The 21838-nt window shown below is 56.4% G+C and overlaps 1 protein-coding gene across 1 annotated transcript; it reads right to left on the bottom strand.

Annotated features, from left to right (window-relative positions):
* Window positions 1–1677: 1677 nt before the first annotated feature.
* On the bottom strand, window positions 1678–17190 carry Bpifb2 (BPI fold containing family B member 2). Its single transcript, XM_046433048.1, has 15 exons — window positions 17082–17190; window positions 14443–14536; window positions 12670–12774; window positions 11757–11903; window positions 10338–10398; window positions 8980–9040; window positions 6132–6223; window positions 5683–5868; window positions 5422–5475; window positions 4846–5016; window positions 4209–4276; window positions 3974–4019; window positions 3359–3422; window positions 2977–3053; window positions 1678–1719 (listed from the first exon to the last, which is right to left on the bottom strand). Exons 1-15 carry the CDS (start codon window positions 17188–17190, stop codon window positions 1678–1680), a joined length of 1377 nt encoding a protein of 458 aa, XP_046289004.1.
* Window positions 17191–21838: the final 4648 nt, after the last annotated feature.

Genomic DNA, 21838 nt, shown 5'->3' with positions numbered 1-21838 from the left:
ATGGGTCCCTACCCTGACCGCCCAGCCAGGGGGTCTCCTCAGGTAGCATCTCCTTATCCCTGTGACCTGCCCCCGCAGACGGACGGACAGGTGGGCCTCACAGATCCGACCGCCCTCAGGTCCACCCAGCGGGCGTGACCGCAGCCCCCTGGCCTCTCTGCCCTCCCTCAGCGCCATCCTGGGGATTGGGGGAGGGGCTGGAGGGACAGGAAGGTCATGGGGTCGGGGAACAGGAGAAGCCCCCTCAAGTGGGGTCAAAGGTCTGAGCCCCATCCCAGCCCCTGCCCCAGCTGTGTGGCCCTGGCAGTCCCCTGGGCCACTACTTGTCCTCTTTAGGGTGACGGTGGGGTTCTGCAGGGCAGGTAGCAAGGGTGATAATAGGTCCCGTCCACGGGACTTCACCTGGGCCCTCAGGTGAAGTTCCTGTGCGTCGTTGGCGGGGCCCACCCCGCTTTATCCCAGGGTCTAGCAGATGAGGTGGCTCCTCGGCCATTTTCCCTATTTTGCAGACAGAGAAAATGAGGCTCAGAGAGGTCAAGCCATTTGCCCGAGGTCACACTGCCTGGGGCTCAAGGCTGAGCCCAGCCTGAGCCAGAGCTCCAGCACAGACATGTGTGAGCAGTTCACCCACCACGCATTTGTGATGCCCCTGCTGTAGGCGGGACTCTGAGAAGAGTCAGAGGAGAATCCAAGGTGCGAAAGAAGCCACGGGCATCAGGAACCACATCCTGTGGTTGGAGCCGTGGCCCTGGAAGAGGGGTCTGGGGGCTGAGGGGCAGAGGGCGAGCAGGCCTGGGCAGACCCAGGAGGGCCAAAGGGCGGGACGGAGGCCTCAACAGGAAACGCGCAGGGACGCGTTCAAGGCTAAGTGTGAAGGCAGGTGGCAAGTGGGGTCCTTGAGGCCGAGCTGCGAGGACCTGGGCCTCCCATCTCTGCTTGGCCGTCGTTGCCTCTCGGCTCTGAACGCACCCAGGGCGCATCCTGCCTGGAGCAGGGCGCATCCTGAAGGGGGCACCTGGGGGCAGCGTGGGAAGAAGCCTGGGCCCAGACCCCAGCTCTCAGGGACCTTGCAGCCTCGGCCGGGGGACAGCCCTCCCGGCCCTCTCCAAGCTCATCTGCTCCTCTGGCCCATCCACTCCCCATGTGGCCTTCAGAGCAGCCTCGTGGCCCACAGCCACAGCCCTCGCCCCTGGCCCAGCAGCCACCAACGCCCCTGCTCTCCAACGCCCCTGCTGTCGGCGAGGCAGAGCTCCGCCTTCTGAAGCCCTCCCTCCCCGTGAGTCCTCCCCTCGGCCCTGGAGCATCAGAGGAAACTCCTTGCCACCCTTTGGTGGCTCTAGGGACAGGCAGGACCCAGGGGTGGCATGTAGGGAAGAGACCCCAGGTACAAAAAGACGTGGCTGGGCCTGGTGAAAGTTGCAACCAAGAGAAGTTTAATCAAGAGGAGGCCGATCCGACCGGCCCAGAGAGCAGCTGGTTCCCCGAAGAGGGTGCAGAGCAGGGGAGGGGACGGGGCTGGGGACACGGGCCCTCAGGGAAGGTTCGCAGCCCGGTCAGGCAGCCCGGCTCGCTGGCAATGGCTCCAGCTGGCTCTGCCTCCACTTCCCCAGTGACTTGCGGGATGGGGGCCCCTGGGCAGCGAGGCCGGCCTCTCCCAGCCCTCCTGGTGCTCCTGCCTCAGGGGTGGTATGAGAGTCCGCTGGAAATCACCACGGAGTTCTGAAGGGCAGAGAAAGCCATGGGCGGGTCAGAGGCCGAGGGGACAGGTAGGACCCAGTCACCCCCCAGCACCGACCTTCGCCTCTCTGGGCCTCCATTTCCTGCTCTGTCACTAGGGGACAACTGTACCCGAGGCTACAGTGAGGATGCAGTGAGAACCCATGGGAGCTGGGCACTCTGTGTGGTCAGTGCCATTGCTGTGGTATGACGGGGGGCCCAGGGCCATCGGACACCCTCTTCACGTCCCAGCAGAGCTAGGTGCCCCGTACCTCCCCAGGTCTAGTCATTCAGTCATTCAACAAACGTTCATTGAGCCTCTACTACACACCAAGCCCTGCGGCAGGTGTTGGGGCCTCAGCAAAGAACAAGCCAAACCCAGTCCCTGCTCGTTGGTAGCTCGCGGTCTAGGGCCACGTGGTCCAATATGGTGGCCGTTAGCCACACGCAGCCTCATAAAAATAATTTAAATGAAAAAAATAAAATTCAGCTCTTGTGTCGCAGGAGCCACACTCCAGGGGGCTCAGTTGTCACAGTTGCTGTGGCCACTGCTGTGGACGGTGCAGATTTCCATTTTGCAGAAAGTTCTACTGGGAGTGCACGTCTCTGCCTCTGGAGGACTAATGTGGGTCCGTCACCTGGAGAGTCCTGGGGATCCCCACCTGCCCCTCTGTGTGCTCCTTCCTATGGTGGGGATCCCCCAAGTGCCTGGGGACCACAGCTCCCAAGGAACAAGGGCTTCTCCCTGGAAGGACATCAGTGGGTCCCCCTTGGGATGTGGTGGCACAGAGCCAGCGTGGAGGGGCCTTGGCTCAGCGCTCTGTCCCGGGGGCTCCTGGCGGAGGGAATTCCCTTTTGTTTCCCAGGGGAGACAGGACGCCACTCTAGGGCGTCCCCGCAGGCGGCTGGGTGTTCTCCCCGGGCCAGTATTTCACATCTAGAGAGGTCCCTGTAGAAGGTCCCCTCCAGCCCACAGAGGTTGTCCCCAAGGCTGAGCCGCCATCCACCCCAGACTCCAAAGGGCCGTGCCCATCCAGGGCACAGGATCTGGGGAGACTTAGTGAGGACTAAAGCAGGGTGACGTCCTCACCACTGGAGTCCCTGGGTGTCCTGAGTCGCCCACCTCTTCACAGTAAGGGTCATGGTGTGGCTCTGGAGCAAGGTGAACCCCAGGCCTGGCTGACCCCAAGACCCTCTGTGGGTGCTAGCAGGTGTGAGGGAGAGAGGAGACCCCGGCCCCCCCATCCCAAAGACCCTCACCTCATTGATGCAGATATCAGAGTTGACATAGTGGAGGTTGGTCACCGTCGGGAGGGAGATGCCTATGCCCAGGAGCGCTGCAGGTGGGAAAGAAGTCACGGTCAGCCAGAGGCAGTGACCGACCACCACCTGGAGCCGGCCCTGGGTGTCATGCGGATGCCATTATTATTACGCCATTTTACAGAAGGAGGACATGAGACTCAGAGAGGGGAAGCAACTTAGTGGAGGTCACACAGCTACCATGCAGGTACATACCTAGATGCCCACACAGGCAGCTGGACTCTGGGGCCTGGGAGGCAGGAAGGGGGTGGGGCAGAGCACAGATGGGGTCTGGGGTCCACAGGGGACAGAGGCCCTGCTGTGCTGGGTGGGCACAGCTCACCATTGAAGTGTTCCAGCAGGGGCTTCTCGAACACGGTGTCCATGAGCGTGTACACGCCATCCAGCTGCAGCCACAGAGCCAGGGGCCGGGCCGAGAAGGAGGGACAATTAGGCTCACAGAGAGACAGACAGACAGAGGGACAGGCAGAGGGAGGAAGGCAGGTCACCCACCTCTGGGGACCGGGGGAAGCCTCCCAGGAGTGGGCCGCAGAGTGAGGCTAGGCTGAGTGACAGGCCCCAGTGGGCCAGCACGCACACACTGTGGCCACAGGGGACCAGCCAGCACCAGATGACAGGGACAGACCCACAGACGAGCGCATGGTGGCCAAGGACCTGACCACATGGCATGCCCACGGGACCAGCCAACACTGTCTGACTTGTCCTTTAATCACAAAGGACTCCTGGACTGAGGGCCAGGCCCATGGGGTATTGGTCCCCAGGCAGAGTGACCAGAGGCTGTGACTGACCCACAGCAGCAGGGCCCGGCCAGCTGACTGGCCACTGCCCCCAAGCGCCCCAGGGAGGCTGATTATGGTGGCACATGTGGGCACACACCCTGCCCAGGCTGGAGCTCTGCCCACCCGTAGGGAGCTCAGTGACTCTCCCCCCAACTCACGTTAATTGAGCCCACGTTGGAAGAGGCCACGGCCAGGTAGATGTCCCTGGGAGAGAAACAGGGGAGCTCCAGGGGGGCCTGGCTCCCCCCACCCCTGCAGCACCCGGCCGCACCCCAGGCTCCCCCACCGACGGCCGTGACCCCCGTGGCTGTGACCCGTGGCTGTGACCCGTGGCTGTGGACCCACTGCAGAGACCCTCCCACCGAGTCCTCTGGGGTCGAAGGCCTCGCTTACCCCACCACAGAGGTGGTCCCGTAGAGCTTCACCTTGGACACCGAGAGCTGAAGGTTCAGGTTCACCCCCTGGGTGCAGGGAGGGCAGGGTCAGGGCACAGCCATGCGGGAGCCCCTCCCCACCCTCCCCTCCCCCTCCCCCACCCCCACCCCGTTCGTTGGCGACACAGGTGTTTGTGAAGCACCGGGTGCCAGGTCCTGCACTCAGCCCTGGGGACAACGCAGTGTGAATGAAGCTGGCCAGGTCCCTGCCCAGGAGCCCACCACAGGCCAGTAGGGGTTAAGCAAAGTTAGAGTAACCAGACAGAGTCCTTGCAGGGAGTGGAGGATGAGCGGTGGTCTGGAAGGGCTAGAGGGAACCTTCTCCCTCAGGGTGGGGCAGGGTGCCCCGAGGAAGGCCACAGCATTTAATCTGAACCAAAAAATGCCAAGGAGCTAGCCATGCCAAGAGCAGGGAAGAGCCCTCTGCAGAGGGCCCAGTACGTGCAAAGGCACTGGGGCAGGAATGTGCTGCTAAACAAGTTCAAGAGACAACAGGGGACCACCGTGGACAGGAGAAAGCCGGCGAGGAGCTGTCAGGAACGCACGAGCTCTTGAGAGGCGCCCTACCTGGCAGCCCCACCTGGCTGGCTTCTTACCACAGTCAGGGAGAAGAGGGACTGGAAGGCCGAGTTGGAGGAGGTGGCCAGGACCTCCACCAGGGGCTGCAGCTGCAGCGTGATGCTCCTGTTGTGGAACGCAGCCACGGGCGTGGCACCCAGGCGCACCTTGAGCACCACGGGCTTGTGCTCGGGGACCTGGTGGGCCACCTGGAGAAGCAGAGAGGGCACGAGGGAGGGAGCCCTGCTAGGCGAGGGCTGAGCAGAAGTCCCACCCAGTCACCCCCGAGTGTGGCCACCACCAGGGCCCTCACGACTGGGCCACAGGGGCACATCCAGGCCAAGCCCGTGGCCTCCAGGAGGAGGCTCCTGAGCTGGGCCCTGAGGGTGAACAAGGCACAGGAAGAAGAAAGGGTGCCCGGCAGGGACACTGCTGGGCAGAGGCAGTGGGAGAGCAGAGCGAGATGTCCACACAGGCCAGGGGCACCCCGGAGGGCTGGGGAGCAGAGTTAAGGGCAGGTACTGAGCAAACCCACTTGGGACGGACATGAGCCAGCCGAGGTCGCACACCCCAGGGAGCCCCCAGTACCTGGGGTGACCAGAAAAGGCACCGACCTCGGGGATGAACTTGCTCAGGACGGAGGTGTTCAGCGGGTTGTCATCTGACTGCTGCAAGCCCCCACCCAGGACAAGTTTTAAGGCAGCCATTCCCCAAGCAAGGCTGCCACATGCCCCTCCCGGACAGGAACCCCGCCCGCCCCACGGATCCCACGCCACCTTGCCAGTGGCCACCCTGCAATCTGTCCCACCCGCCTGCCACTCGGCATCTGTGGTGTCCCTCGGGAAGGCCACTCACTGGGCAGAGGCCTCGCTCACCAGGTGCGCTGTGATGTCCAGGTTGAGGGCCCCGGCCTTCTGCAGCAGCAGCAGGACAGAGTCAAACAGGTTCTGAGACAGGGCCAGAGTGGCCATGGCCGCCTTGTTGCCCACTAACTCTGGCAGCTCCAAGTGGGGGGTGTCCATGGGCAGGATGATGGGGTTGCCCAGCAGGAAGAGAACCGCCTACGGTGGAGGTGGGAGAAGAGCAGCAGGGTCTCAGGAGGGACATGGCCCTGGGACAGGTCCAGCTCCTAGATCCCAACCCCCACCCAACCCGCCACGAGCACACCTCACGTGACCTCCTCTGCCTGGGGGTCACACTCCCTGCAGAACGTCACACCAGCCCCTCTCCCTTTCACTTCCCCATTTTTTTAAGACTCCTCAAGGACACCAAGGACCCCAGAGGCAACCAGCGCCAAGCACTGGGCTGACAGGAAGGTACTTGCATTTAGATTCATGGAAATGTAGTCCCGGGTGATGTTGGGTACATTCATCATGTAGTAGCAGATTTGGGACTCAGGGCTCACAGGGTTGAGGCCTTCATGAAATCAGGATGGAGAAGAAAAAAGGGGATAGTTAGACCAGCAAAACTAGGTTATCTGACTACCTTGAGTAGCCAGAACCAGGCCAGCCAAAGGGACCGGCCAGGCCTCTGGGGAAGCACATGTCAAAGGGCACACACCCAGGTGTTGCCCACCCACAGCCTGTTGACTCTTAGTTTAGACACAAATTTGGCAGGTGGCTTCTGCTTTCTCAATCAGTAAAAGACTAGTAATTCAAAATTAGAAGGAAGGAGAAGGCTCCGTCTGGGCACAAAATCTGCCTGATAAAAAGCGAGAAGGAAAATAGAAAAAGAAGCGAGCTCACATTTATCAAGTCCAGATACTTGACTTACTCTCATTCAGCCACCACCACAACACTAGAAGATGACTTTACCTACACACATGCACACACTGTTTGGAGTTCAGTGTTGCCTAGGATTGTATATTTGGTCAGTTTTCAGTCTGACCTCAAAGCTATGGTCGCTCCATCTAATCACACTGCCCCCTAAAGGAACACCAAAGGCACATATCCCCAGGTGCAGTCAGTGCAAGAGCACAGGAATCTGACTCCCCTACAAAGACTCAGGGCAGCTTGCAAGGAGGCACAATTAAGAGCCCAAAACCTATGAGGCAAGTTTACTCAAGGCTCTGAATATTCTGCATGGGAAAGGTTGCAGAAGTCATCCATGAGGGGAACCACATCCCTGGACCTGGCTGAAGGTGTCTCAGGTTAAGCTCAAGCCCAGCTGTTAGGAAAACCTACCTCAGCAAGAGCTCTGCTCCCAAGGCTCTGGATGACCAAGTTCACTATGTATGTATATGAGTCTGCATGGATATCAATGTGTATTATACTGTCTGTATTGTTTGGTTTTGTTTACATATAAAATATGTAATTACACTTAATATTTTCCATATAAAAACATAGGATATAAAAATATGTAAATATGTTTATAAATACATGAATGTATTTATCTCTATTCAGATTCCTGTTTTTCTATTGTCTCTTCTGGATTTAATTTTATTTTCTCTAATATTTTGGAAATGTTTTATGATTGTAAAAGCAACGTAGTATGACTCCATTTCTACAGATCAGGAGCAGTGGGCAGCATAAGGGACCTGGGAGCCAGTGTCATGCTCTGTACCTGAGTATGAGGGGATTATGCAGCTCTGCATTTGTCAAAATTCACTTTTTTAAAAAAAGGTGAATTATTCCATATTTTCATTATAAGTAGAATATTAAAAGTTTTTAAATAATGATATATATTCATGAAGGATGTTTAAGAAATGGGAAAAATAGATGAAAATGTAGCCCAGAATTTCAAATTTAAAAAAAAATTCCTTATGCAGAGGTAAATCTCTCTTTTTCCTGCCCTCCCTCCCTCCCTCTCTCCCTCCCTCTGTCTCTCTCTATCTCTCTCTCTCTCATCTAGGGTGAAACCCCACATAGTTTTGTGTTCTTCTGGGTTTTAAACAGAGTACTATTAGAGCTTTGGCTAAAGGCAGAGGGTGGGGGAGGCAGACGGAGCCTGACAGGTGGAGGGGAGGAAGGCCTTGACTAAGGGCCCTGCCTGCATGGTGGGTGGCCCCCAAACTTGTCCTGCAGGAAGGGCCCCCGGGGCAGCACACAATGGTCATGCCCCACCCCTAGGGCCCCTGACCCACCCTTCCTGCCCACTGCCTTTAATCTCACAGGCTGTGCATGGCCCTGAGCCTGATGCCCAAAGGCTCCAAGGACACAAAAAGGACAGGATGGGTGCCCTGGGGCCACTCATCCCCCTTCCTAGAGCTACTTCAAGAGTCCATCTGTAAAGTCCAGCACCCTGTCCCATAAACCCAGCTGGCTCCCTGGCTCAGCCTGGGCGCAGCACTTTACACGAATCGCTGCAGTTCATCCTCATGAAGGCCATGCTCCCATTTTACAGAGGAGGACACTGAGGCCCAGGAAGGCTGACTGACCTAACGTGGGTCACACAGCCAGGAGTCCAGCCAGTCAGGCTCAAGGGCAAGCTGTACTTGTCCTCCTACACTGGACCAACAGCTCTGCTTAAATCAACTTCCTTTTTCTTAAATTGATGGCAAAGGAAAAACCTCCCCTCACGTCAAAAATCAGAAATCTGCACTAATAGTCATGAAGTCCCCAAGTGGATGGGGTGGTCACCCATCCCTTCCAACATGGCCTTTGAATGCATAACTGTTCGATTGAAGAAACTGCATCCCGGACACACAATACATCTGCGACAGCCAGGCCTGAGCCCCGACCCCCAGGGCATGCCAGGCCAGCTCTAGTGACGCGCGTCCCCAAAGTCACAGCCTGCCTCCCAGGGTGGTGCAGACCGACTCCTGTGGATTCCCTTGGGGCTGCTGTGAGCTGACACACTGTGTCACAACAAATCCCAGCACATTGCAACTGTAACTCTATGGAAGGAAAAGGTCGCTATGAGGCCCCTTCCGAGTGTCAGAGCCCTGAAATCCCCCATTCCTGGAAATGATGCTGGACTTGAAGATTCTCCAATATTAAGACCCATGACTTAAAGATTTGCTTTTATTTCGTTTCTTCAGATGATTGGAGCTAAAATATGCAGGTTCTGGAATCAAAGAGAATTCAGAGTCTCCCAGGCTGCACAGAGACCTGCGGTTTGAAGACCCCACATCAGCCTTGCTAAGACTGGCCTCCCAGATTCCGGGGAGTCTTTGAAGGGTTTGGGGGCCCCAGGGCCCTGGCCTCCCATTGCCCTGAAGCCCCAGGTCTTACCGATTAAGGTGCCCATGTGGATATTGATGTTGTCCACCAGGTTGGCCAAGTTCAGGTTCAGCTGTGGGGGACAGAGAGAAGGTGGTGAGGGGCCACTGTGGCTACAGGCAGAGCTAGAAGGAGTCCAGGGCTGTGCCGAGGCTCCCCTTTCCCCTACGCCGAGCCCGGAATCCCACCCTGGCATCTTCCGGCTCCTCCTCTGGGCACCAGGGAATCTGAGAAGTGCCCCAGAGCTGGTCATGGCGGTGGGGCCCAGAGGCACACAGAAGCAGGGCTATGCAGGCTGCTGAGGTGGCCCCAGCCGGGGAAGTGACCAAAGCTGGGAGCCTACTGCCCCAGGGTCCAGAGGGCCAGCTTTGGAGGGGGCAGTGCCCAGGACAGGACAGCAGTCAGCAAGCCACAGATGCCAGTCCAGGGGCACTGGAGGTTCTCCCAGGCACAGTGGGCAGCCGTGTGCGCCATGCTCTGGCCAGAGGAGAGACCGCAAGGCTGGGGCACTCACCGCCCAGGCCAGGGACAGCTGAGGAGCCGGGCTATGCAAGACCAAGGCGGAGAGAACAGGGCCTTCCTGTCCCCTAGAGCCACACACGACCCCTGCCCTGAAGGATCTCGAAGCAGCTGCCCCATGGGCAAAGCCAGGGTCCTCCTGGGCAGCCTGTGGGACCCTGGGACAAGCTGCAGCCCCTCCTGCCTCCAGCCCGTCCTCCCATCAGCGGGAGGCTGTGGCCTCCTCTGGGAGGAATCGGCACGCAGAAGGCTGATCTGGCCTCTCCACACTCCTCACGGGGAGGAAGGGCTGGCCTGGAATGGCCGAGAGGGAGGACCCGTTCCCTGGGCAATGAGACCCGGCTCCAGGGGACAGCCTCCCCCCAGGCCAGTCGATGCTGACAATGACAACAGCAAAATCTGCTGTGACCCTAGCGCACCCACTCTGCCTCTCCCACGGGGGAGGGCGGACACTCACTGCAGACACGGAACCCGGGGCACCAGAGGGTGACGGCGGGGAGGAAGGTCAGGACCCACCCGGCTCATCTGCTCTGCGCCGTGCCCCGTCCACAAACACTGTCCCCGCCCAGCCTCTCCCACGGAACTGGGCTCCCCAAGGGCATGCGCCCCACGGGACCCATCCTCTCCCCCTGGACAACACATCAGCCCCTCTGTCCTCCGGGGGACTGTCCACAGGGGGCTGTCAAGGGCCCTGGGTGGGGACGTGCCCAGTGGTAGAACAGCGGCTCTCCGCGTGAGGCCCTGGGTTCCATCCGCCCCAGGCTCCCACTCCCTGTGCCCACAACCCCTCGTTCATTCACCCCTCCTTCAGACAGCAGCACCCCGTCCCGGGCCGCCCGCAGGGTCTTCACCTTGCTGCTGAGAACAGCTTTGATGTCCTTCTGTAGTGTGGCCAGCAACGCAGGGGACAGGCTGAGGAAGACATGCAGAAAGGTCCTTGAGTCCCCAGGGCCTGTCTCTCAGCAGGACGCTCACAGCCCAGGCCAGGGGAAGGCAGAGGAGCCCGGCCAAGCAAGGCCAAGGTGGAGAGGACAGGGCCTTCCTGTCCCTGTGCCCCAAGGCTGGGACAGAAGTCTCTGTCCCCAGTCAGGAGCCCAGTGATTCCTGCCAAGACCCCACGGGAATCAAGGTCCCACACTGCAGGGGAGGGAGCTGAGTCTTGGTCTCAAAGTGGCCGAGAAGGTGATGCCCGAGGCCAGGCTCGGGAGAGGCAGAGACCTTGCAAAGGCCAGAGGAGGCCACCCTGCTGTCCCCTGGCTTCATGACTACTCAGAGCCCAGGGCGGTGGGCTGGGGCGGCAGGACCCAGGGTCTGCTTCCTGCTTTGGTTCCAATTCTCTGTGACTAGTGAGGTCCCCCCCTGGCCCTGGAGCTCAGAGAGGGGGGTCTAAGTTGGTGGTTCTCAGAGGTGGCCCCGGGGAACCCGAGCTTCCTCCATCTGTCAGGGGTGGATGGAAGTCACAGCTGGGACTCACTGAACCACTGCCTGGGAGCGGGGAGAAGCATCTGGGTTTTCACCATGTCAGCTCTGGCTGCAGCCTCCCCTCCAACCACCAGGAGTGGCCCCTGCCTGCGGAGACCGCCAGGGACCACGGTCTACCCGGGACACGGCAGGAATGAACGAACGTGCGTGCACCCGTCTCTGGGGAAAGTGTTCAGGCTTTGTGCAAACATGGCGTTTTTTAAAGACTCCAAAATGCTCAACCACCTCGGAGTGAGCCCCTCCTCATGTTTGGGAAGATGGGGACACAGTGTTGGGGATTCAGGAACAGTGGGATCAGGCAGCTTCCTTTGCTTGAATTCAGCTCCTGGCCTTAGGCTAGTCACTCAGGTTCTCTGAGCTCCATTTGTTCTTCTGTAAAATGGAGGAGCCCTTACACCTACTGGGAGGAGCACACAGTAGGGTTCAGGCAGGTGCTGTGTTAGTCCACATGAAAACATGAGCGGCCTCTCCACCCTTTGCAAGCTGGCTTCCCACTCCCACTCTGCAGGGAAGGGTGGCCTCCGAGGCTCCCGACAGCCAATGTCATGGGCAGAGTCCCTCTCCAGGTGTCCATTACTGGCTGATAGGCTGTGTGACCTCAGGCAAGTCTCTCCCCCTCTCTGAGCTTCAGTGTCCTCCATCACAAAAGAGGCATGATAATGGGGGTCTCTTAGGTCTATTGTGCTCATTGGACAAATATTTGAGGGGGACACTCAAGAACTGGCCCCGCAGCCCTGACACGGGAGCTCCTGGGGCCCTGCCCCCCGTACCTGTAAGCAGACACCTACTTTTTGTTGTCATCAAGCACCGTGGCTCGGCCGAAGTGCGGGAAGAAGGTGGAGATGCTGATCTTGGGGGTCCCAAGGGAGCTCTGGGTCACACGTAAGTCAGACTGCAGTATCACAGGCACCATCAGCTCCAGGGACTCTGGGACGCTGCAGGGAGGCCAGGCCTGAGTGCGGGCGGTCCCACCCAGCACAACCTGCCCCAGCTGACCAAAGAACCCCAAGTCCCAGACCTGGGCTGCCCCCCACGGGGCATGAGACGGCTGCACCAGGGCAGGCCCAGAGCCCCCGGCCACAAGGGGTACAGATGTTGCAGTAGGTGAATTCTGGCCCTCTGAGCCCCCCACCGCAAGACCCTGGGCCAGTCACTCGCCAGGCACAGCCTCAGCTTGCTCTTCTGTGGAGTGGGCCTGGGACTGGTGGCACTTATCCCGCAGGGCTGTGCTGAGTCTCCCACGAGGTCACCAGGTGAAAAGAGCCCACTCTGAGCCCGGCCACCGTGAGCACTCATGAAACGGCAGTGCGGGGAACAGGGGGGAGAGCAAGGGCTCCCCAGAAGGCCAGCTCATGGCTTGGCCACGGACTGCCATCGCCTAAGGGCTGCCTGGTGCTCAGGACTCATTCTGATAGCTACGTTTATTGAGCACCTACTGTGTGCCTTCCACCATGAAAGAGGATGGTGCTGACAAGTAATGAATCCACTCACAGCCCCGCTGCGCAGTTTCACCCCATTTCACAGCGGGGGAATCTGAGGGTTGGGAAAAGGGCAGGGGCTGGGATCTCAGAGATTCTCTCACTGTCTTGTCCTGCTCACAGGGTACAAGAGAGTGGCCTGGAGGAGGTGCCGGCCCCCCAAAACCTGGTCTGCCTTACTCTGCTCCTTGGAGTGTCCCCCAACAGGGAGGTAGTCACTCACCAAAACACCTTGACAGTGAAATTGGCGGCCGCCCACACGGATATGCCGAAGTCAGGGAGGAACTTCAGGTGGAGGCGCGTCACGCGGACTTCTGGAACCTGAATCCTGCAGAACCAAGGTGACAAGGGAATCCACGCTGCAGCAGGGGTCCTGAGCCACCCTCACTCCGTTGGTGCTGAAGAAGGGTTTTCTGAGGACGGGACCATGAGGGGAGGGGGCGGCCGTGAGCCCTGGCAGGATGTGTACCAAGCAGGGCCACCGAGGGCCGAGCCTCCGGCAGGACTGAGTGACACCGGCAGGACTAAGTGACCTCACTCACTGCACAGGTTTCTGATGCTCCTGACCACAGAACTTAGGAAGGGGGAAGGACAGACCCTGGGACCCACTGAAGGTGGAAATCCCTCCAGGGCTTCCCCGCAGACAGGGTCAGCTTGCAGCCCTCCAGCAAGGGGACAGTCCCCCTCCAGGACTGCCCGTTCTGTTGGCCACGCTCTGTTCAATGACATTGTTTTCCTTTTTCCCAAGTGAAAGTCCCTTTATTTCTTAGTTGGGGGTGGGGGTGATCAGACACTACAAAACGGCAGGAGAGGTAAAGGTCACATCCAGACCCACCCTGAACACCCTGGCCATTGGCTTCAGGTGATGTGGGTCCACAGTGCACCCCAGCACACAGGCCACCCTAGAGCCTGCTCCACAACCACCTGAGTGTGTTCCCACAGCTGCAAATGAGGGCCCTTCTGTGGGATGTGCGTGGCATGGCCAGACCAGAGACCATGGCAGAAGCCTTGGTGGGTGGGTGTCTACGCAGTTCTCGGCTCTCAACCACTATTAACGTGCCACGAACAGCTTTCGAGTGCTCCTTGGGGCATCTCAAACCAGTGACCCCAAGCCACATGGTTATTTACCCATGTGTGTTCCACGGTCTTAAAGTTAAGTTTTTCAATTAGTTGTCATTGTTTGAAAGTATAGATGATAAGTAGGTAGGTGGGTGGATGGGTGGATGGATGGATAGATAGATAAATAGATATAGACAGACACAGACAGATATAGACAGATGCTATATGTAGATAAATAGATATAGCTAGATGATATAGAGATAAATAGAGATAGAGATAAGGGATAAAGACAGATAGATGAAAGATATAGACAGAGGTAGAAATAGACACATAGATGAGACAGATAGATAGATAGATAGATAGATAGATAGATAGATAGATAGATAGATAGATACATTCTTCTGGACACCCAGACTCCTGGCAGTAGCAAGTCTCTGTTCCCACATTAATGGGGACACTTTGCCCAATCTCTGCATGTTCCTGAGTTTGAGGTTCTGTGCATTAAAGGACAGAGGCGTGACGCTCAGACTTGTGTCTAAACCTGGTCCAGCTGTTGGAGGGAGCAGCTGGGGGTCCTGCCAGCTCTGTGGATCCTGGAGCCACAGTCTTGGCCCTGAGAACAGAAATCCACTGATCCAAAGGCGCAGGGGCCCTTGTGTCTCCATTTAGGTGCCATCTCCTAAATCTTGTAAGCAGTCACCCAGGCAGTGGGCACCTCTAACCTGGCAAGGGGAGCACTCCTCCATAGACAAGGGTGCTCATCCAGTGGTCTGGGAGTTGAGCCAGATGGAACGCCTCCTCCCAGGGGGCCTGCAGGGGGTGGGGGAGGCCTCCTGCAAAGCTCAGGCAGGATCCTCCCTCCTGATAGGCTGGAGCACACACCTGGCTGACTCCACCTGGGGTCGTGAGCACACTTCTAAAAAAGGGGAGCGCTCACCTGACAGTCTGAAGCACCTCACTACTCTGGTCCAGAAAATGCTGGTCATCGACCTTTAAGGCCTCCTGGAGAGGGACTTTCCCGAACTCAGACACTGTAGGGCCAGGACAGAGCAAGGTCAGGCTGCCTTGGTCATCACCAAGCAGCAAGACCACCACCTCCCATCTGCCCTGCACCTGGAGTGCAGGGGACTCAGATTCTGGAAGGGCCCAGCTTGCAAGCCGCCTCAAGGTGGTCCACCACTCACACCAGGCCCTCTGCAGGTCCACCACTCACACCAGGCCCTCTGCGGGACAGGCTGGTCCCCTCTCGCTTTTGCCTCTCAAACCCCTGCTTATTTCATTCCTCAGAGAATAAAATCCTTTGCCTCTGGCCAGGCTCCAGGAGGCTCCCAGCATGCCTGGCGGCTGAGGAGGCTGCCCCTGAGCAAGGAGGGACCTTGGCTGGAGGCTGAGCACCCCAAAGTCCCCAGAGTCTGGGTGCAAGTCCCAGCACTGCCGCACTGCCCGGGTGGCAGCTGCATGCCCCTGTTTCCACATTTGCAATGATTATAATGGTGCCGTCACCTGGGGCCACTGCAAAGACGGTGCGAAATGAGTGCTAGCTACCACCGCGGCGGCTGTCCTTACAGAGGACTAATGGTGGCTGTCCCTTACAGAGCCGGGCACTGTTCTGAGCTCCTTCCTCTTATACCGTGCCCAGGTTACAGGGAGGCGAGGACACCTGGCCAGGGAGATCTGGCCTGAGCCCCAGCAGCTGGCTCAAGTCTGTGCACGCCCCGCTCTCCGCTGCGCTGCGGGGGCCCTGGTGCTGATTAAAGGCAAGTTGAATGAAAACGAGGGACAATGGTTCTGGAAGGGAGGGTCAGCTCGGGAGCGGGGAGGCGATGGTGGAGATGGTGGGAAGAAGTCCTTGGGCCTCAGTTTCCCCAGAGGCAGAGCAGGAAGGCCGAAGCTCCAGCTCTTGGATTCCCACGTGCTGAGTCCCCTCTTTGGGGGGCTTGCAGTCTGGGGCTCCAGGTCGGGTGCCCTGATGCAGAGCAAGCCGCCCCATGTGGGCCTGGAAGCCCCCTGTGCCAGGTGCACCTCCCACCGGATGTCCACTAGGAACAGACACAGGGGGCGGAGCGTCAGGGGGCGGCAGCTCGTGGCCCCGCCCACAGGCATCCTTGCGAGACCGCAGACAAGTCAACAAGTCACGTTCGGGCTCGGATCACTGCCCATGCTCCCTGTCTGCTCATCTGCCCGGATCCGAGGTCCTGAAAGCCATTGCACCCTGAGGGCCGAGGGAGGGGACCCTGCTGCTTCGCAGAGCCCGGGGACACTGAAAATCCCTTCTGCTGCCTGCTGGAGCTGCTCACCCCGGCAGTTGTCCACCCTGACCCAGGTTTTGTGGGACACAGAAGCTCCCTGGGAGGCCACAGGTGGCGAACAGACTTCTGTGCTCAGTCCTGGACCGTGGCAACTTTGGTCCCTCCTGGGCCTAGGTTTCCTCATCGTGCCTTCCCCAGGGGACAGGGCAGGTCTCCAAAGGATTTAGCAGCAAAGTGATGAGACAGAGGCCTGGCCCAAAAGGGGCCTAGAGAGGGCTGGCTGGCCCACTGAGCCCAGCAAGGATCTAACCTCAGACACTCCCCACAGCACTGCTTGACCTGCTGCTCTCCCAGGACACCTGCACGTGCAGATGCCCCACGCACACATTATACCCGGAGAGCACAGCCATCCAGGCACATGCGGTGATCACACACCCTCCCCGACACTCGAGTACACACGTGAGCACATCTGCACAGAATTCCAAACTCAGCCAGGCATAGTGACGCTCGCCTGCAATCCCAGGGACTTGGGAGGCTGAGGCAGGAGGATTTCAAGTTCAAGGACAGCCTCAGCAATTTAGCAAGGCCCTAAGCAAGTTAGCTGGGGACGTGGCTCAGTGGTTAATCACCCCTGCGTTCAATCCCCAGTACCCACACACCCCCAAAACTCCAAATTCATAAGTAGACATACACTTGTAAAAATGACTACTGGAACTAACCACTAATACACGTGAACACAGACATGTGTACACGTTTGCATGTTGACCATATGATACATAGTCCTGCTCATTTAATAAATATTCATTGAGCAGTACTGGCTCAGGCACTGTCACAGCAGTGGATAAGAATCCTTTTGTGGCCAGGCACAACTATAGACCCAGTGGCTTGGGAGGCTGAGGCAGGAGGATGTTGAGTTCAAAGTCAGCCTCAGCAACTGAGTGAGGCCCCAGCAACTCAGCGAGACCCTGTCTCTAAATAAAACATTATAAGCTAAGGTGTAGCTGGGTGCAATGGCGTGTGCCTGTAATTTCAGAGGCTGAGGCAGGAGATACCTTGAGTTCAAAGCCAGCCTCAGCAACTTAGCAAGACCCTCAGCAACTTAATGAGACCCTGTCTCAAAATTTAAAAATTGAAAAAGGGCTGGGGATGTGGCTCAGTGGTTAAGCACCCCTGGGTTCAATCCTCAGTACCTCCCCACAAAAATAAAAAATAAGATAATTTTTTTTAAAAAAAAGAATTCTTTTGCGTTCACAGCACATACACACTTTGGAACGCCCACACATGCAGACACGGGCTCCACGCCCAGATTGGGTGGCACCTCTCTTACCGTAGCTCAGGACGGCCTTGTTGATTCGGACCACGGTGCCTACCGTGGAGGCGCTGACCACGGGCAGCAGCAGCGCCAGCAGAAGCCTCAGCCCATGCACCCCAGCCATGGCTGAACTGGCCTCTGCCCCAGGATCTGCAGGTGGATAGAGACAAGGCTCAGGTAGTGAGCCCGCACAGCCCACCCTTGGGCCGCTCACACCAGCCTGGTCTGGAGTACACAAGTCCTAAGTGAAGGGCACAGCCTTGCCCTGGACCCTGGACACCAGCTTTGCACCTTGGGAGTGACCGTCTCCCAGTCTGCTCCACCAGAACCAGGAGGGAAACTGGTTTGGAAACGGCTCCCAGACCCTGAGAAGGCGTGGCTTTGCCCCAAGCCACACAGCCTACAGGGGACAAGTGCAAACCCCACCTCATGTCAGAGGAGGGTGGTGAAACTCCTAGATGGGGAGATGGGGGGCAGCTTCCTGTCCCAAGAAGAGGACTCTGACCAGGGTCCCAAGGCCAGGGCTGTCACCAGTAGTCCAGTCTGGGGTGGCGGCCCACCCTGGCTCCAGGGTGCAGACCTGGCCAGGGGAGGACCCAGGTGGCTCCTGCCTGATCTCCTCCTAGCCAGGAGTAAGGGCCTGCATGTTGGCCTCCCCCAGGACCCCAACCCACCGGCCTGGCCTGGCTCAGTGAGCAGGTCTGTACCGAACCTGTGTTCAACCTCTGTCCCAGCAGGAAGGGACGAGGGGACACAGCTCAGAGGGGCCCTCTGAGGCCTAGCAAGGCAGCCCCTGCCCATAGTCCCCCAGCAAGGCCAGGGGTGGCTGGAGTCCCCTGCAGCAGGCAGCCAGAGGTCATGTCCCCATGGAGCAGGGGACAAGAGCCAGTCCCAGCCCCTTCCTACCTCAGGTAGTTCTTGAGGCAGGTGGACACTCAGCCCAGACAAGTCCGCTTCTGCCTGAGGTGGACGGGTGCGCAGGTGGCTTTATGAGGCTTCCCCGTGTGCAGGGCCCACTGGGCAGGGACTGGGGCAGAGGAGGTCCGTGGGCGGTGCCAAGTGTTTTCCCTGCAAACACGGTCTTTGCCAAGTGTCCATCTCAGTCATGTGCGATGGGCTGCCACGTCGCCAGGCCTGGCTGCCAACGGCTGCGAGACCCTGGAGCTAGACAGCGCTGGTCTCCAGGGCCAGGAGCCTCCGGAAGAGTGGCTGTCCCCAGGGGTGGTCCCTCATCAGCCCAGGCAGGCCCAGGCAAGGCCCAGGAAGAAGGGAGTGCCCAAACACAGGGGGACGGCCACAATGACCCCTCAAGCTTGGTGTCCCCACGCTGTCCCCAAAACACGACCCTTTCAGAGGAGAAGGAGGCTACCTGAGCCCCAGTCCCCTGATCCTGGCCACACCCTGAGCTTTGTCTCTGGGTAAACACTGAGACCTAACCCTTGTCACTGACTGAGGTCTGATGCTGGTCACACACTGAGCCTTCACTCAAAGCGAACAGAAGACAACGTGTGGATGACCCGTCCCCAACCTTAACACCCAGTCCCCCTCCAAACTCGCACACCCCATGCACAGTGGGTCTAACCCGTCCCCTCTCTCCACTGCGAACTCCACAGTCCACCGCAGCCACGCAGGACCCAGAGGACCGTGTGTGCCCCTGAAGCTGGCATGTCCACGTCTGTGCATGTGAGGGAGCACTATGTGTGTGTCCGTGAGTGTGGTGGTGTGTGCAGAGTTGCACATTCACATATGCATTAGGTTGTCATTTCTGGTTTCTGTGTGGGTGTATACGTGACAGGGCACATTGACACCTTGGTTTAGGATGTCACGTGCCAATTTACACAAAACTATAAGAGTGCAGATGTGAGGTGGTGGGCAAACAGGCACGTGTGACTTGGTCTACTGAGTGTTTGTGGGTCTGTGTGTGTTAGACGCCAGTGTGTGTAGTGGACTGCTTCCTGGTCCTGGGGTGTGTGTGTGAGTGTGAGTGTGTGCATGTACACATGTGCACAGGAGGTGACGTCTGGCTTCAAGGAGGGTCTTTCCATTCCTCTGCATGACTCAACTGGGACAGAGGGACAAGGGCCTAGAGGGCTTCCACCATTCCAGAATGCTCTGTGGCCCCCACTGAGTCCTCACCAGCCCAAGTACCAAGCCCCGAGCCCAGGCCGACCCTGTCCTGGGTTCCCATTAGTGCCCACAGGGCTGACAGGGACCTGGACACTATCAAGCCCTCCCTTGGGGACCCAGATCTCCCCTGGACTAGCCCTGTCTCCCGTCCTTGCTCCATAACCCCAATTCTAGAGGCCAAAAGGAATGAGAAGGGGCTGCTCTGAGCCCCTCCCATCCCACTCCTGGCCTTGGTTTGTCTACAGATGCCACAGACACTAGGCCTCCCGAGTCCTCAGCAGAGCAAACTCCATGAACAGAAGCGCAAATATTGACCGAAGGCATCTTGGTGTTTGCATTTGACATGAATGCTTCCTCTTCCTCAACACTTCTAGCACAGGGGACAACATTTAGGAACATCCAGGTGACACGAAGGAGGGATTCTCACCGGTTCACCCCTGAGCCCAGCAATCTCCCTACAGCACTTGGCAGGCTGTTTGCTAAGCACCTGTTCCCTGCAAGATGTCCCTTCAAGCCCAGGGACAGGAGCTGGTGTTGCTCAGCCCTGTATCCAGTGCCTAGACACAAATTTACTGAATGAATGTATAATTAATTCAAAGGCCCTTGTGACAACTAGTGACAGAATTTCAGTTTCCCCTTCACTGGATGTTCTCACGTTAGCCACCTACTGCTGCCATAATAAATTGCCTCACACTTAGTGACTGCACATGCAAATTCATCATCTTATGGTTCTAAGCATTAAAAGTCCAAAGTGAGTCTCACTGGGTTAGAATCAAGGATGTAGAGCAGGAGATTTCAGGAAGGAACGGTTTCCTGACTTTTTCCAGCATCTAGAGGCTGTCCTTGTTCCTCAGTCCCTGGCCTCTTTCTCCATCTCTAAAGCCAGCAACGTTGAGCAGAGAGCATCTCTGTCTCCCTCTTCCTTCTTCCATTTATAACTGCACTGGACCCACCTGGATAATCTAAGATAGTCTCCTCTCCTCAAGGTCATCTGAATTGGAACCTTAATTCTGTCTGCTAGCTTTAACTCCCTTTTGCCTAGTAACGTAACATATTCTTATGTTTAGATTTTAGCTCGGGAACCTCCTTAGGGGACCCTCATTCCACTTCCCACAGGTACTTAACCTGCAATTTTTAGTACCTGCCATCAGGGGGCAAAAGAGAGTTCACTTTTAGTGTCAATTCAAATGGTCAGGTTCTCCTTTTTTAAAAATTCTATATAGAATTAAAAAAAAAAAAAGGAGAACCTGACCATTTGACAGCAAAATGCATTTCAATTCATATTATACATATAGAGCACGATTTTTCATGTCTCTGGTTGTATACAAAGTAGAGTCTCACCATTGTGTCTTTATTACATGTACTTAGGATAATGATGTTTTTCTTATCCCCCTGCCTCCCCTTCCCCTCCCTCTCTTTTGCCCTATCTAAAGTTCCACTATTCATCCCACACTCCCCCCGCATCCCTGTTATGGATCAGTGTCCTCATATCAGAGAAAACATTTGGCATTTGGTTTTCTGGGATGGGCTTACTTCACTTAACATAGTATTCTCCAACTCCATCCATTTACCTGCAAATGCCACAATTTTATTCTCTTTTAATGCTGAATAATATTCCATTGTGTATATATACCACATTTTCTTTATCCAGTCATCTGCCAAAGGGCATCTAGGTTGATTCCACAATTTTGCTATTGTGAATTGTGCTGCTGTAAACATTGATGTGGCTGTGTCCCTGTAGTATGCTGTTTTTAAGTCCTTTAGATATAAACCAAAGAGTGGGACAGCTGAGTCAAACGGTGGTTACATTCAAAATTCCCAAGGAATCTCCAAACTGTTTTCCATATTGGCTGCACCAATTTGCAGTCCCACCTGCAATGTATGAGTGTGCCTTTCTCCCCACATCCTCACCAACACTTATTGTTGTTTATATTCTTTATAGCTGCCATTCTGATTGGAATGAGATAAAATCTTAGAGTAGTTTTGATTCACATTTCCCTAATTGCTAGAGATGTTGAACATTTTTTTCATATATTTGTTGATTGTATATCATCTTCTGAGAAGTGTCTGTTCAGTTTCTTAGCCCATTTATTGATTGGGTTATTTGTATTTTTGGTGTTAAGATTTTTGAGTTCTTTATATACCCTAGAGATTAGTGCTCTATCTGATGTGTGTGTGGTAAAAATTTTCTCCCATTCTGTAGGCTCCCTGTTCACTTCACTGATTGTTTCTTTTGCTGAGAAACTTTTTAGTTTGAATCCATCCCATTTCTTGATTCTTGATTTTATTTCTTGCACTATAGGAGTCTTGTTAAGGAAGTTGAGGCTCTAGCCAGAGCAATTAGAGAGATCGAAAGAAATTAAAGGGATACGAATAGGAAAAGAAGAACTCAAACTAGCATTACTAGCCCACAATATGATTCTATACCTAGAAGACCCAAAACATTCCACCAGAAATCTCTTAGAACTAATAAATGAATTCAGCCAAGTAGCAGGATATAAAATCAACACCCATAAATCAAAGGCATTTCTGTACATTAATAACAAATCCTCTGAAAGAGAAGCTAGGAAAACTATCCCATTTACAATATCCTCAAAAAATAAAAATACTTGGGAATCAACAAAAGAGGTGAAAGACCTCTACAA

This window comes from Marmota monax, unplaced genomic scaffold (assembly GCF_021218885.2).
Source record: "Marmota monax isolate L192 unplaced genomic scaffold, Marmota_monax_Labrador192_F-V1.1 WCK01_AAM20220418_F8-fsc00014, whole genome shotgun sequence".
Lineage (NCBI taxonomy): Eukaryota > Metazoa > Chordata > Mammalia > Rodentia > Sciuridae > Marmota > Marmota monax.
Note: the sequence above shows the minus strand (reverse complement) of the source record. Positions and strands in the feature narration are given on the sequence as shown.